Source organism: Trichosurus vulpecula, chromosome 1 (assembly GCF_011100635.1).
Source record: "Trichosurus vulpecula isolate mTriVul1 chromosome 1, mTriVul1.pri, whole genome shotgun sequence".
Lineage (NCBI taxonomy): Eukaryota > Metazoa > Chordata > Mammalia > Diprotodontia > Phalangeridae > Trichosurus > Trichosurus vulpecula.
In genome coordinates, this window is record NC_050573.1 from 388,285,620 (window position 1) to 388,299,632 (window position 14,013).

General features: G+C 38.5%; 1 protein-coding gene across 1 annotated transcript in view; it reads left to right on the top strand.

Moving 5' to 3' along the window:
* The first annotated feature begins 7,256 nt into the window (after window positions 1-7,256).
* Window positions 7,257-14,013, top strand: part of C1H18orf54 (chromosome 1 C18orf54 homolog) — a 30,331-nt gene continuing 23,574 nt past the window's right edge. Inside the window, exons 1-4 of the mRNA XM_036746265.1 lie at window positions 7,257-7,263; window positions 10,069-10,368; window positions 11,492-12,244; window positions 12,541-12,691. Of these exons, the coding sequence (XP_036602160.1) occupies window positions 7,257-7,263; window positions 10,069-10,368; window positions 11,492-12,244; window positions 12,541-12,691 (1,211 nt within the window). The remainder of the gene's footprint in view (window positions 7,264-10,068; window positions 10,369-11,491; window positions 12,245-12,540; window positions 12,692-14,013) is intronic.

Here is a 14,013-nt window from a genome sequence, read left to right on the forward strand (position 1 = left end):
CTATCTGCAAAGTTTTAAAAACAAACGATTGGTAGAAGAAACTCATATACAAAAAAAGAAAATATTCCACAGTTATGTTGTACTTTGGGACTTTGCTCCTTATTAATCCATAGTGTTTTGAATAATATAATCATGCTACTCTTTTCTGTGTATATTTCCTATCCAAGTCAGTCATCCCGGTCTTATCTGGGTATTCTTAGGAATTCAGTTAAGTTCAGTTCCATATCCACACAGTACTTACATGTATGCATGGAGAGCTAAAATAATATAAGCATGTTTAACTACAATTTTCTCTTTCTTTACCTTAAACACTCCATATTTCACAGATATTAAATCTGTGCCTCATTCCAGCCTCTGGCTTTCTAGTCTTCCCTCACATCCCTTTCTTTTCTGATATTCTCGTAACACAACTTTTGATGACTGTAAATAATGGTGATTCATGTGCAGGCCTAGCATTGGCTTACATACAATCTTTATAATTTAATTACTGAATAATTACTAGAGTTTGAAGAACAGGTCTAGTGATCAGTAGCAGAAATAAGAGGATGGAGTAAATTGGTAGTAATGGTAAGCTCTTTAAATAAAAACGATTGTTCTTCATATACACGTAATGCTAACATGCTTTTGAGTGCTTTTTCACCCTTGTCAGTGATGATGGATTTATTCATTCCAAACAATAAACATCTACTAAACTCCTACTATGTACGAGGTACCTTTCCAGGTGTTGGGGCAAGGGACTTCTTCATGAAGTCTTTCCTGATCCGTCCAATTCCTAGTTCTCTCCCTCCCAGACTACCTTGCATTTAACATATATATATATATATATATATATATATATGTGTGTGTGTGTGTGTGTGTGTGTGTGTATTAACTTAATATTTTTGTTTTATATATGTATGTGTGTGCATATATATATATGTATGTACACACACATTTTTATATATCCTTGCTTTTTCCCCCATTATTGTGAATAAGGATGGTTTCATTCTTTGTACTTGCATCCCCAGCACCCAGCATGGTGCCTGGCAAAAAGTAGGTGCTTAATATTTACTGTTTGATTGAAACATCACAAACATTTCTGCCCTGGGAAAAGATAAATGTATTATATACCATTATGTACAGTTCTAACAAAAATGAGGAAGAAAGAACAGTAATAAGGGTAATTCTATTTAAAATAACTACTCTTGCTAACTTGCCTCTACATTTGGCCTTTGCCAGTTAATCTTCTCCCAGCATCTACCTTTGCCTCAGATCCTTCTCCTTTCCTGGTCTCCAAATCGTCATCCCTATATATCTCTCACCATCTGATTCCCTTGCTCTTACCCTAGGGCTGCTGAGTGTTACTGGAGGAAGTCCTGAAATTGACCCAATTTTACCCATTACAAATTCATGGTACGTAACTTTGACTGATGCCTTGCTTCTGCTCAACAATCCTATTCTAGTCTATCGGCTTCTTATATCGTTCATCACAGCAACTGATTTAAACATTTGCTTTTCTCTTTTGCTCCCAAACACCGCCCCTCCCCCACCTTAATTCCATGTGACCCTACCACTTGGAAGAATATAATCTAGTTTCCCTTCTCTAGTCCTCTAACCTTCCCAACTGCATCACCTACTTTTTCTTTGTCCTCTCCACTCACAAAACAGGTAGGATCCCTCTACCTCTCCCCTCATTCCATTCAACTTCTGACTTCTGCAAGATTGTTCCAACTGGCATTCCTTCTCTAGTACACACCTACAATCAGTTTCTCAAATAGATACTTCCCACTTGTTTACATACTCCTCTGTCTCCAATCCTAGAAAGAGAGAAAGAGAGAGAGAGAGAGAGAGAGAGAGAGAGAGAGAGAGAGAGAGAGAGAGAAGGAAGAAAAGAGGGAGGGAGGGAAGGAGGGATGAAGGAAGAGGGAAAAAAAGGTCTTCCCTTGACTTATACCTTCTACCTCTTACCTTCCTTTCACTTTCAGACTTCTGGGGAAAATTTTTTATACTTGCTTCCTATTCTTCCTCACTACTCAGTTTCTCCTCAAATCCTTTCAATCTGGCTTTTACCCCTAGCACTCTTCTGAAATTGCCCTCTCAAATGTCACAAAAACTTTCCGATCCCTTTTCCTCCTCAACCCGTATGAAGCTTTTGACCATTCCTTTTCTCCTATATATTCTCTCATCCATTGGCTTCAGACATTACACTTTCCCAGTTCTACTCCTCACTCTACAACAACCATTTTTCCTTTTGCTTGAACCTATAATGTAGGTGTTGCCTAAAAGTCTGTCCTCAGCCCTCCTCTTTTCCTTCATTCTCTCCTGGCAATCTCATTCACTCTTTTAGTCTCTGTCTCTGCAGAACAGTCCCAAATCTCATTCTTGACCTGACCTTTCTCCTGAGATCCAGACCCACAACTCCAAATCCCTACACAGTACATCTTAACCTAAACATCCCACCAATTCCGTCACTACTTCCAACTTCACTGTCTGTGGCAAAACATGAACACCCTTGTCTCCAGGGTTCCTTATGCTGGTGTTATATGTGATTCTTCCCTCTTGCCCACCTTTCAAAGTTAATCAGTTACCAGGTCCTTTGAATTCCATCTCTGAAACTTCTCTTCCTTCGTCTTGATTCTCACTCTGACCACTGCAGTACAAAGCTTCAGTATCATCTATTTGCCCAGAGTCAGGGATGGGGAACCTACAGCCTCAAGGCCACGGGTGGCCTCAAAGCCACAGGTTGCCCACCCCCGGCCCAGACTATTGCAAAATCCTAGCTGGTCTTCTTCCTCTACTTTCTGGCATCTCAAAGCCATCCTTCATATCAGTGCCAAAATAATTTTTCTTTTGCCTACATCACATTAAGTCTCTGCTAAAAAAGCTTTAGAGACTATTATCTACAAAGTTTAAATTCCTTTGCATGGTGCTCAAGGTACTTAGTCTCTCTGTTGTCACTATCTTTTCAACCTTGTAATATTACCCTCTATATATTCTGTGCTTCTACAGCCACTAGGTACGGTTCTCTGTCCCTCAATCAATCCCTGAGCGCTCATGCCTGCATATCTTAGCCCATGCTGTTCCCTATGTTTGGAATGTCCTTCTTTGCCTGTTGAATTTCCTACCTAGCCTGTAAAGCTCAGTTCAAATGTCTTCACACCCTTTGCTAGGAACAGTTTTATTTTTCCTCTTGGATTTCACTAACAGTTTGTTTTGTACTTCTCTGATGTACTTACCAGGTTATATTATTATATATTATAGTTGTCTGCATTTGTGTCTTATCTCTCTGCCAGAATGGAAGCTTCATGACTTAGATCATGTATATCTAAACTCCTTCCACTTTCGGTTAACCTAACAGTGCTTTGCATACAGTAGGTGTTTAATAAATGTTTGCTTTATCAAATTTCCAATGGCTACAAAAGATATGTATTATGAATCTCTACAAGTTTTACATATTTCTCTAAATTAAAAATGAATATATTTTGATGAATTAATTTTGTTAGTATATTTGATAATTTCTTTTGTACTGTTTTTCTAAAATAAAGGAACATATTCTATTATTTACAACTTTAACGAGGGGGGGGGGCATTTACATACATTTACAATGAAGCTTTGTTGACACTTGTTATTTGTCCTTCCTTTCAAAGAGGACCAATGACATCAGGAGTGTGATGTCTTGACCTGCAAGTAAATTGGATTTAAGGGAGGCAGAGTTGTGCAAAATCATCAGCTTCTCTCTCTTCTCCAGGGTCATCTGAGCCCACTGGCAAGGCACAGATCAGGACAACTGGAAATAACCTCAGATTCAGTGGGAGTCCTTGGCCTTTTTAAGCTATGGTCTTTCCCAGCTCTCAGTTTATCTGAGGCAAGAACCATTCAGTGATTTAAAGATAGGTAAGAAATGAGGCAAAAGATAGTCTAGTTTGCCTACTTAAAAAAAAATCAAGCTGGTGGGGGTAGACTCTCAGGGTTTCTGGCTAGAATGGAAACAATTGCTATTTACACTCACTCTGAGCCACAGGAACCCAAACAAGGACCAAGTGAGGCTTGGGTTGGGACCTACTGTTGGCCATCACTGAGAGCCACCATGATTTGGGTATAAGGCACCTTTAAGTAGCTCCATTTGAATCCTAAGGGGTTTTATCAAAGCCTAGTTTTCCAGTGCTGTATTTCAAAAAATCATAAATGAAACTACATGGGTCAAAAGAGTTAATTGTTTCAGTTTTTTTTTTTAATGACAGAATAAGTAAGCAGTGGAGAGAAAAAAATCTAGCCTATAAAATAAACCCCAAGATATCTTGTGAGGTTTCAGCGATCAAAATTTATATTCCCTTAGGCAGAGCATCCACAAGTCAGGGAATGATTCCCCATGTGGACAGAGGGAGAAGAGGAAGAGGAAGGAGGGAAGGGAAGGGAAGGGAGGGAGAGAGGGAGGGAGGAAAGAGGGAGGAAAGAGGGGAGGGAAGGGAAAGAGGAAGGCAGGCCTCAAGAAGAGTAAGGATATGAAATATGGCAGTCCTTCTGACTGCAAAATTAAATGAAGAGCTATCTTATCAAGAATTCTAAAAAGATAGTGTACGGGGAAATATTTAAACAAAATTTACAGGAAAGATTTTTTTGGGGAAAATCCTTAAATAATAAAATGCCTAATACAATCTCTTTAAAAAGTTATCTGATTTGAAATTAAAACAAAATAAGCCTCTCAAAATCACATCATTGACTTTTATATTTTCACATATTTGACAACCTTTGTTATTTGAACATTGGCTTGTGGTTGTCTTAGAATGGGTGTGTGTATATATGTATATGTATAGGTGTATATATATATATGTATCTATAGGTACAAGTCTATATACATATACATCCAATAGATATCGAATAGAACGTATATGCATATATATTGATACAGATCTTGAATACTGATCTAGAAATCACCAGATTAAGAGGTATCACAGTTTTATAGCTTTGGACTTGAGAGATTTGCCAAATAGAAAATAAGAGAATAAAAGGACAAAAAAAATTTTTTTTAATCACAGCTATTTGATTCTAGTATAGGTCAGAGGAGAGGAGGGGCAAAACTAAATTGTTTTACCTGGTGGTATTTATGTCAGATCAGCTGAAATTTACCCATATTTATCTGAAATTAAGGGTAATTTTTCCACATTTAGTAAGTGGAAAAAATTTTAAAAAGAGCATCTGCTTTTTAAAATATCAACACCATTTGAAACTAGGCACCTCTCCCCCACCTTCCCTCTTTAACATGCAAACACTTTTTCTTAATGCAGTTTTTGAATCAACATTTGCCATAATCCCTCTTCTGACATGCCGGTGACTCCAATCTGAGCTTGGGACATTGTCATCCTTTCCTGGGAGTCAGCTTCTCGAAGGCGTTTATGGAAAATCCAGCACCGACCACTCTCCTTCAGTGCTGGCCCCACCTGGTCAGGCAAGATTCAGGCCGAAGAGCTTGATGCCTAGGGAAAGGGTGGGGTGAGTGGGGAGGAGGAGGGAGAAGATGGGGAAGGGTGTTGGCTATCTCTGGATATCCCACAGAATGGGGGTCGGTGAGACCAAGTGGAGATGTCTCCATTCATTGAGGGGTTCTTTTTCTTGGAGGGGGTCTGGGTAAGGAGGAAACTGAGGCTCACCTGGAGGAACTGGGGCTGCAGGGCTGGGTCTCTCCCGGCAGCGGCAGCAGCAGACACAGAGCCCTAGAGTACCCCTCGCTCACCTCTTCCTTTCACACAGACTCTGGGATCTGGCAAAAGAAGGAAGGGCCTGTCCCCAGCGCGAGCTGGATGAGGATCCGCCGTGATGGAAGAGAGCAGATGATGAACTGGAGGTGGGGAGGAGGGCAGAGCAGGTTGTAGTGGTCCAGAACCACCCCCACCAATGCAAGAGGGGTGGGGGTGGGGGTGGAGTGGGGGGGGATAAACTACAACTCCCAGAAGGCGCCGCGCCTAATACACCTCCTCTACCCCACATCTCCTCCTTCCAAGACTCCCACCCTCTCGCCCCCCAAGGCGAACGAATGTCGCGCATGCGTACAGCCCGAGCTCCAACTTGGAAGTCGGTTTGAAAGAAAGGGCGGGCGACGCGCTTCCCTCCGCTGTGACGGAGCTGGAAGGGCCGAGACGAGGGGCGATCGCGGAGGTTATGCGTCGCTCCGGTCCCGGACCCGTGGATGCACCGAGCATCGGGCCGGGGTCGCGGAAGCGGGTGCCGCTTGGTGTAGTCCCGTGGCTGGGGCCTGGGAGCAACCGGGAAGGTGGGCTGGCGACGACTTCCCCGCGAGGCCGCCGCTCGAGGGGTTCCTGGGGGCGGGGCGGCTGACGCCCCTCGGGGACCCGGAGGGAGGAGGAAGAGGAGGGGGCGGGGCCCGAGATTCACGCCCAGGGCGGGCGAGGAAGGAGGCACCATCCGCAGGGGCAGAACCCGTACGGAGAGAAAGAAAGGATGCGGGAGATGGAGGAGATGGGCCCGTAGCACGTAGCACGGCGTGGGCGGGAGGTGCACCTGCTGTGAGCTTGGCTTCCCACGAGTCCGGCTGGAGCTTGGAGGGAGGGGCGGGGGAGGTGCCCCCAGTGTCTAGTTTAGGAGGATGAAGAAGGGCTTGAGTAGGTCAGAGTGCAGAGACTCCTCGCTTATCAGTTCGTCCGAGAGCTGTGTACATGCAGAGGCTTCTCAGTAAGTGGTTATTAAATTAAAGACACGTATTCGTAAGTTCGCGCGAGGAGTTCCAGGAAGAGAGATTAGTTATCCAAGACCCTGAAGAGAAGGCGTAGCAATTGTGAGTCTTGAGGATGCTCTGGAGTTAAGGAAAAAACTGGGAAGTACAAATTAGTATTGTCCCGATAGAGGATTGTATTTATCCGTGTTGTTTAATACACGACGTAACCTCTGTTAAAAGAAATTGCTCTAGAAAGCTCTAGAAATACTGGTGGTTGCCTACTAAAGTGCTAGCGAGCCTCTCCACATATTTTTGCACTTTCTGAAAAGAGTAATTCCATGAAAAATAATTTTCTGAAACCAAACTGAAGGAATACCTGAAAGCCTGTTTTTGTTTCATTCCTTGGGCATTTGCGTGTCATAGGGTGGTCTATTCAACTACTAAAGTTGAATTTTGTTTGATGTCTGGTGAGCTCTCGCTTAGTTCAGACCCTCCAGAAAACATTTGATGATGCTTCTGAGTTGCAACAATGGGGTATGGAAGCAGCATTTGAGAAACAGGTAAAATCACGCTTGTGTATCAGTAGGAGAATATGCTGGGAATCGGGATGTCAGGTAACTTACAGTATACCTTACCTCTTCCTCCTGCAGCTCTGTGCTTGTTGGAAGAAGAGGAAAAATTGGAGGGAGAATAATTTACATCCATCTTATCCTTTCCTTGGTGCCTGCCACGTTAATTGCCAGTCATATCCATAATCTTTGTCATTAAGGCAGCTACATTTTGCTTTTTCACCCTGTTACTCAGTTATAGACTTGGGACATTTAATAAAAAGTAAATGATCGTTAATATAGTTTTATATAAAATTAGATTTATAAGCAACATTTTAGCTGATAAGCGATTAATACAAGGAAATAAAATTTATTTTAATTTTACAACACAATTGGATATAAATGCTAAAAATTAAGTTCCTTTGCATTTAGTATAGCACATTTGTTAATTACTACTATGTTATAAATAGAATAAGAATAACATTAAACTCTGACATGATAACTTCATTTTTTTGAGGTACCACAAGCACTGTTGTTAGTGCTGTAAGGTTGACAGGGATCATCTCTTCATTTTAATAGTGGAAAAGAGTTAAATGACTTTATTTCTAAAATACTTAAGCTTCCTTGAAGGGAAGTAGGTAACACCAACATTAACTTAAGCACTAAAAAAGTTGGAGCTGTTCACATTGATTAAAAGGATACCTATGAAAGATAAAGGGAGTAGTCTCATTGCTAGTCCCTTCTGAGATTACCTGCCATTCACTCTGTATATATTTTGTGTGTAGACAATTGTTTTCATGTTACCTCCTAATGCGAGCTCCTAGAAGGCTGGGACCATATTTTTTAATCTCCATTGATTAGCACAGTCTCTGGCACATACAAGCAAATAAATGTTTGTTTACTGACTGATAACTAGAAAGAAACAAGTCATATTAAAAAATTTCTTTTCATGGCTATTTAGTTTCATGTAAAGGGCAACTATTTAATGGTATGGTTTCCACAAATACACAGCATATGTTTTTATAATTCTTCAAGTTAAAAACAGACTGTGGTATGTATGGAACATTAAATAAATTTTAAACAATGGCAATTTGTCATCATGGAGAAAAAACTACTTAGCACAGGTGATAACATAACAATACTTCTTTCTCTCCCTATTCCTTTCATTGACCACTTATAAAACCTAGGGAAATGGAAACTTTGAACTATTTTTATAGCTTCTCATGACACTGGGCTTGGTCAATACTGAAATGAGACCTGGATTCCACAGCCTGCTTGGCCTTTAAGCCATCCTGGACAAGCTTTTTGACCTCAGTATCACGCTCTATAAAAATGAGGGTGAATACATATATGTTGAAACCTAGTAATCTGTAAAAATCAAAGGACTTTCAAAATAAGCATCTACTGCTACGAAAATATATGAGAGAAAGATTTTAGAAACTTTCATACCATCAAATACATTTTTTCCCAGGCAAAAACTGCTTTCATGCCAGTGTGGGGAACTCTTTTTACCTATGCAGATCAATTGTGACTTCAATTGTTAAGAGTTGCCTGGGGCACAAAGGGTAAGTGATTTCCTCAGGTCACACAGCCGGTATGTTACCCCAGATTATTTGAAATCGGTTTTTATGATTTTGTGCCAAGTAGGTATTCTGAGTATTGTTTCCTCTCCCACCCTCATTTAAATGTATTCCTTTCCCTCTTTTCCTCTCCCAGTTCCATTTTTTTTTTCTCTAGAGGAACGTTTAAAGGTTGGAAAATATTGCTGGAAAGGAATGCTTTCTGTTGTGATGTCATAGAATGCATCACTATGAAAATACAACAGAGCATCCACTTGTATTTTGTAGGACCTTAAAAAAGTGAGTACTATTTGGTACCCTTATTTTATGTGCCAAATCAAATTAATGCTGTTTTTCAACATACATTGATAAAGACTTTAAACCTTTTAGATTGAAAGTAGTGCTATAATGGATAGGCATATAATTCTGGTCATATTGTATTCAGGCATAAGGTTTGACCCTTTGGCCAAAATACTGATGCCATAGGACAGATAAGCCAGAAACCTCGGCCCAGTTTTCTGCTTATTTTCTTGATGCTGTACTGGTTATGAAATACCACTGTTATTCTCACCTATGTACTGTAGAAAAAAATAGTAGATATATGGGAGACTTTCCTCACCCCATCTGCTACTAGTTTTCATTTTGGCTCTTGTTAGTTCACTCAACTTTGTACCCAGATTTCACTGGTCCCCCCGGCTTTCACCATAATTCTTACTTTCTAGCTGGCCTTTTCTCCATCCTTGCCTGAGGACTATTGAGATCTACAGCATAACACTGGAGAGTAGCTAGGTTTTAACATACTATATCAAGATAACTAAAGATTCAAGTTATAATAATTTAATAAAGTGTATCATAAATATATCAGAACTGTTTATTATTTATCATTAAATATGCCTTATGTTCTTGATTCCCTTTCCAAAATATTTACTGATATCCGTACCAATAAAGTTAACATTGATTGATTAGCTACTATATGGGATATCCTAAAAATCTTTTGGGACATTCTATATAAGACTTGAGAATCTTAATAAGGATAACTGTTTCATCAGGGTTATTACCCTGGGGTCCATGAACTTGTCTTTTTAATATTTTGATAACTGTGTTTCAATCATGGTTTCCTTTTTATTTTAACCATTCAAAAACATTATTCTGGCTTCACCAGAATGCCAAAGAAGCCAACGACACAAAAAAGATTAAGAACTCCTGCTTTAAAGGAATGATAACATTTATAGTTTATATTAGTGTAGCTACATTTGTTATTTGAACTCAAATCTCATGTACCTATTTGTGTGTTTACTGTTTTGTTTTAAAGATGAAATAGGAGCCCATTTTGAGAAAACCATGGCAAAGCCAATTAAAAAATGCAGCATTTATCCTCCTAAATCTACAGTATCTTCTCTTCTAGCAAGTTGCAGCTTGAACAGCAGTAATTCCTCTGACTTCGGTGCCTCTATAAAGTATAAAGACAAGCTTTACAGCTCTGCTTCTCAGGCATTACAGGCCTACATTGATGATTTTGAGCTAAATTATATGTCTCATGATAAAAGTATTAGGAAGTTTAACCTTACTCAGAATTCCAAGTTCTCCAAATTTCTTTCTAAATCCCCAAATGGTATGCTTTTATTATACTTTGCTATGTTTTTAACTATGTATAATAATTTTATGCATTGTACTTTTGGAGGATTAGTTTTTGTGGGGAGAAGAGGCTAGATAAGAATTATTTTACAAAACCTGATCTTACATAAAAGCACTATGTAATTATTTGGTTCCCAAGCTTTTTCAGTTGTAGATTCTTTTTGAGTCCATTGTACTCCGATGCTAATTAACTTTTTGAGTTTTTACATTTCTGTGATTCATTTCATTGATAGTAGGAAGAGGAAGCTAGAAGATAAAATGCATTGGATAATTTAGGGGAGTAAGTCTTCTATTTGATTATCTTCCTGCTGTGTACAGGAAGAAATTCTGAACTAGAAATGGATTTTGTTGTTGGCCTGGTCACTAATAACAACCTTTAATAAATCATTTAACCTACCTTCTTTGGTCCTGATTTCCTCATCTTTTAAAAAAGTTTGGATTACTTGACCTCTGATTCCTTTCTAATTCAATAATTGCTTGATTCTGTGCTTTTTCCCATTCTCTCTCACTAGTTTTGATAAGATAAAAATTAAGAGCTCAATTAATCTATGATAGTGTTTTGCTATTATTAAAAACATTGCTCTTCCAAATCCTTGGCCTGATCCATCAATCTCTTCCAGAAAAATCAAAGGTACTTTTCTTCATTTGGCACCAACAGGAGAACGGGAGAGGACATTTAAAGGCTGGGAGGCTTTATACTCAGGCTTTAAGGCAGAGAGTGAAAGAAAAAGGCCCAGTAGAATAACTGGAAACAGAAACAACCTAGGGAAGCGGAAAAGAGAATAGAGGAAAAACTGGAATAAGTAAGACAAGGAAACATGCTAGGCAAGAGAATGACAGTGATCTGTGGCCCACGAAAACAAGGTGAAATGTTATTGTGAGGCATAGATAACTTTATTTTTACTTGTAAAGTTGAGGCATAGATAACTTTATTTTTACTTGTAAAGTTTTGGGGAGAGAAGAGAAGGAAAAAAACCCCGGGTTTTTTAATCATAACTAGTTTTTGAAATTATATATAAATATAATATGAGAAATTGATAAATATAATAAATATGAAACAGAAGCATAAGCACAAATATGCAATATGATTTTTTTTTTAGGTTTTCTAGACTTTGACTGCAAAAGATCAAAGTCATCTGGTAGAAACCAGATGATTGGTGACATAGACTCTATTAGCCTAACAACTGATGATCTAGTACGTTTTCCACCAGACGGATCACTGTCTACCGATACTTATGTTGGATCACTACATCAAAATAACAAACAGGACAGAAAACTTCTTAAAAAAGCTTCATCAGAAAATGAAAGAAATCGCAGTTTTCTAGATCCTTGCAAGCCTGTGGGAAATGAGGACCCATTTACTCCCGTTCTATTCTCAGATACCAATGAAAAGCATTGTGGTGTGATAAAAAATACTTCAAATAAACATTGCAAATATATTTCTGCATCATCAGAATATTCTTCAGAGATGCCATTGCCCAAAGAAAATTCAAAGGACCATAGTAGAAAAAATTACCCAAGATGGCTTACTAGCCAGAAGTCTGACCTTAACGTGTCAGGGATAACTAGTATTCCTGATTACAGTTATCCTCTTTGGCTACACGATCAAGATCTGTTACCCAATTCATCCAGTCAAAGTAGTTCTTGGATGCAAAAAAAAGAACAAGACATTTATATGGAGAAAAGAAAAACTCAGTTTGCTCATAAATTGGATTGTTATGAACCTTCACTTGAGCATTGTGGCATTTCAGACTCCACAAGTGACAAAATAGTTAATTGTAAACACAGTTGTGAACTTGGTCAATTTCATGAGCGTATACCTTTCTCAGGGAAATCCAAAAAGCCATTCAGTGGTAACTTTTCTTTTCTTTTACAATTTTGCTACTAAACTGAGAAACAAGCCAATAACATGTAGGAACTTTTATATTTAATCCTTTATGGAATTCAGTTTACATATTCTTTTGAATGCATTTTTTCTTGTTTCCCTAAAATGTCATTTTAACATTGCTTGTTTTTAAAAAATTATCAGTGCTTGTAACACATTTCAAATTGTATGCATCTGATCTGAGTGATATTTTATCTTTCTGGAGTAACAATATTGCATTTAGCTTTTCTTAAATATCTAATTTTATTTTTCAAAAAAAAATAGATGACAAAATTGAATTGCTTATCCTGAAGGCCAGGAGAACTCTAGAGCATTCTTCTGAAGGATTATCAAGTACCTTGAAAAATGATGTCAGTCCTTGCTCAGTAGATAAACTAGAAGCAGAAAGATCGTGGGAAAATATTCCAGTTACTTTGTGAGTAAGCAATAATGATTATTGGAATATGTCATTGGGATGGGAAAAAATAGAAATTAATCCACTAGTCTTTGTTAAGCACTTAATGGGGAGACAGACTGAATACTGTCATATTCACAATGCCTTTCTAATGGGGGACACAAGTATGTGTGTATGTGTGTATATATATATATATATGTAGATACACAGCATAAATATAAAATTAATAGATACTTATACACATATAAAGTAGTTAAATACAAGTTAATTTAAGAGGTAAGGTGCTTATAGTTGAGGAATCAGTAAAGCCTTCATCCAGAAGATAAGGCCTAGGCTTCATCTTAAAGGAAAAGATGGCCTCTATGAGGTGGAAGTAAGGAGTGCATTCCAGGTATGGGACATGGCATCTCGGCGCAAACACATGGAGACTGAGAGATGGAATATAGTGTATGCTGTGTGTTGAACCAGAGAAAAAGCCATTTTGGCTGCATTTCAGAGGGTAGTAAGGATGGAATAATATGGTGGAGCAAGGTTATGAAGGGCTTTAAAAGCTAAAGAGGAATTTGTATTTTGTCATAGAGGCAATAAGCCCCTGAAATGAGTAGGGGAGTCATGTGGTCAGATTTGCACTTAAGGAAATTTGCCTTGGGAACAGTTTTTTGGATAAAAGGACTTCATGCAGAATGACCAAGAAGTCTAAGACTAAGACTTTTAGGACACCCTGTATATAAACACAAAAATGGTCATCATATACCTTTAGCGCTAAGTCTTATGTGTTTTAAATTGTGATTCTCTTGTACCACAAGGTGATGTAATAGCTCATAACTCCATACAACATAATTTCTACATTTTTCCCTCTTTATTTCAAAAGGTGCAAAAATAAGCCCATTCTTATTTTGAACGAATAGTCAAAAGACTTTGTTTTATAGATGCCTTTATGTGACGTTTCATGTATTATCAGGAGTATGAAGAGATTACAGTGGTATAAAGAAAAATAGGACTTATAACTATTTAATAATTTTGGAGGGAAGAGGGCCTTCTTTTTGTAAAGGCCAAGCTTGATGACTCCATTCGAAGGGAATTTAAGTACAGAAACAATCGTAAAGGCAGAAAGAACCCTTCTATCTCTGATCTGATTCTATAAACTTTTCCTTCATTATTTCCTTTGTTGTGGACTTGGAACTTAGATTGTACAACTCTACTGTATGTTCTCCTATATTCTATAAGGGATAGATAAGAATAAAGGAAATAGAGAAGGAAGAAGTCATTGTTAATCTGAATAAGAAAGGATGTTGTATATGCATTTGCTTTTCCCAACAAGGCTGCTGACTTCTACTTAGTTC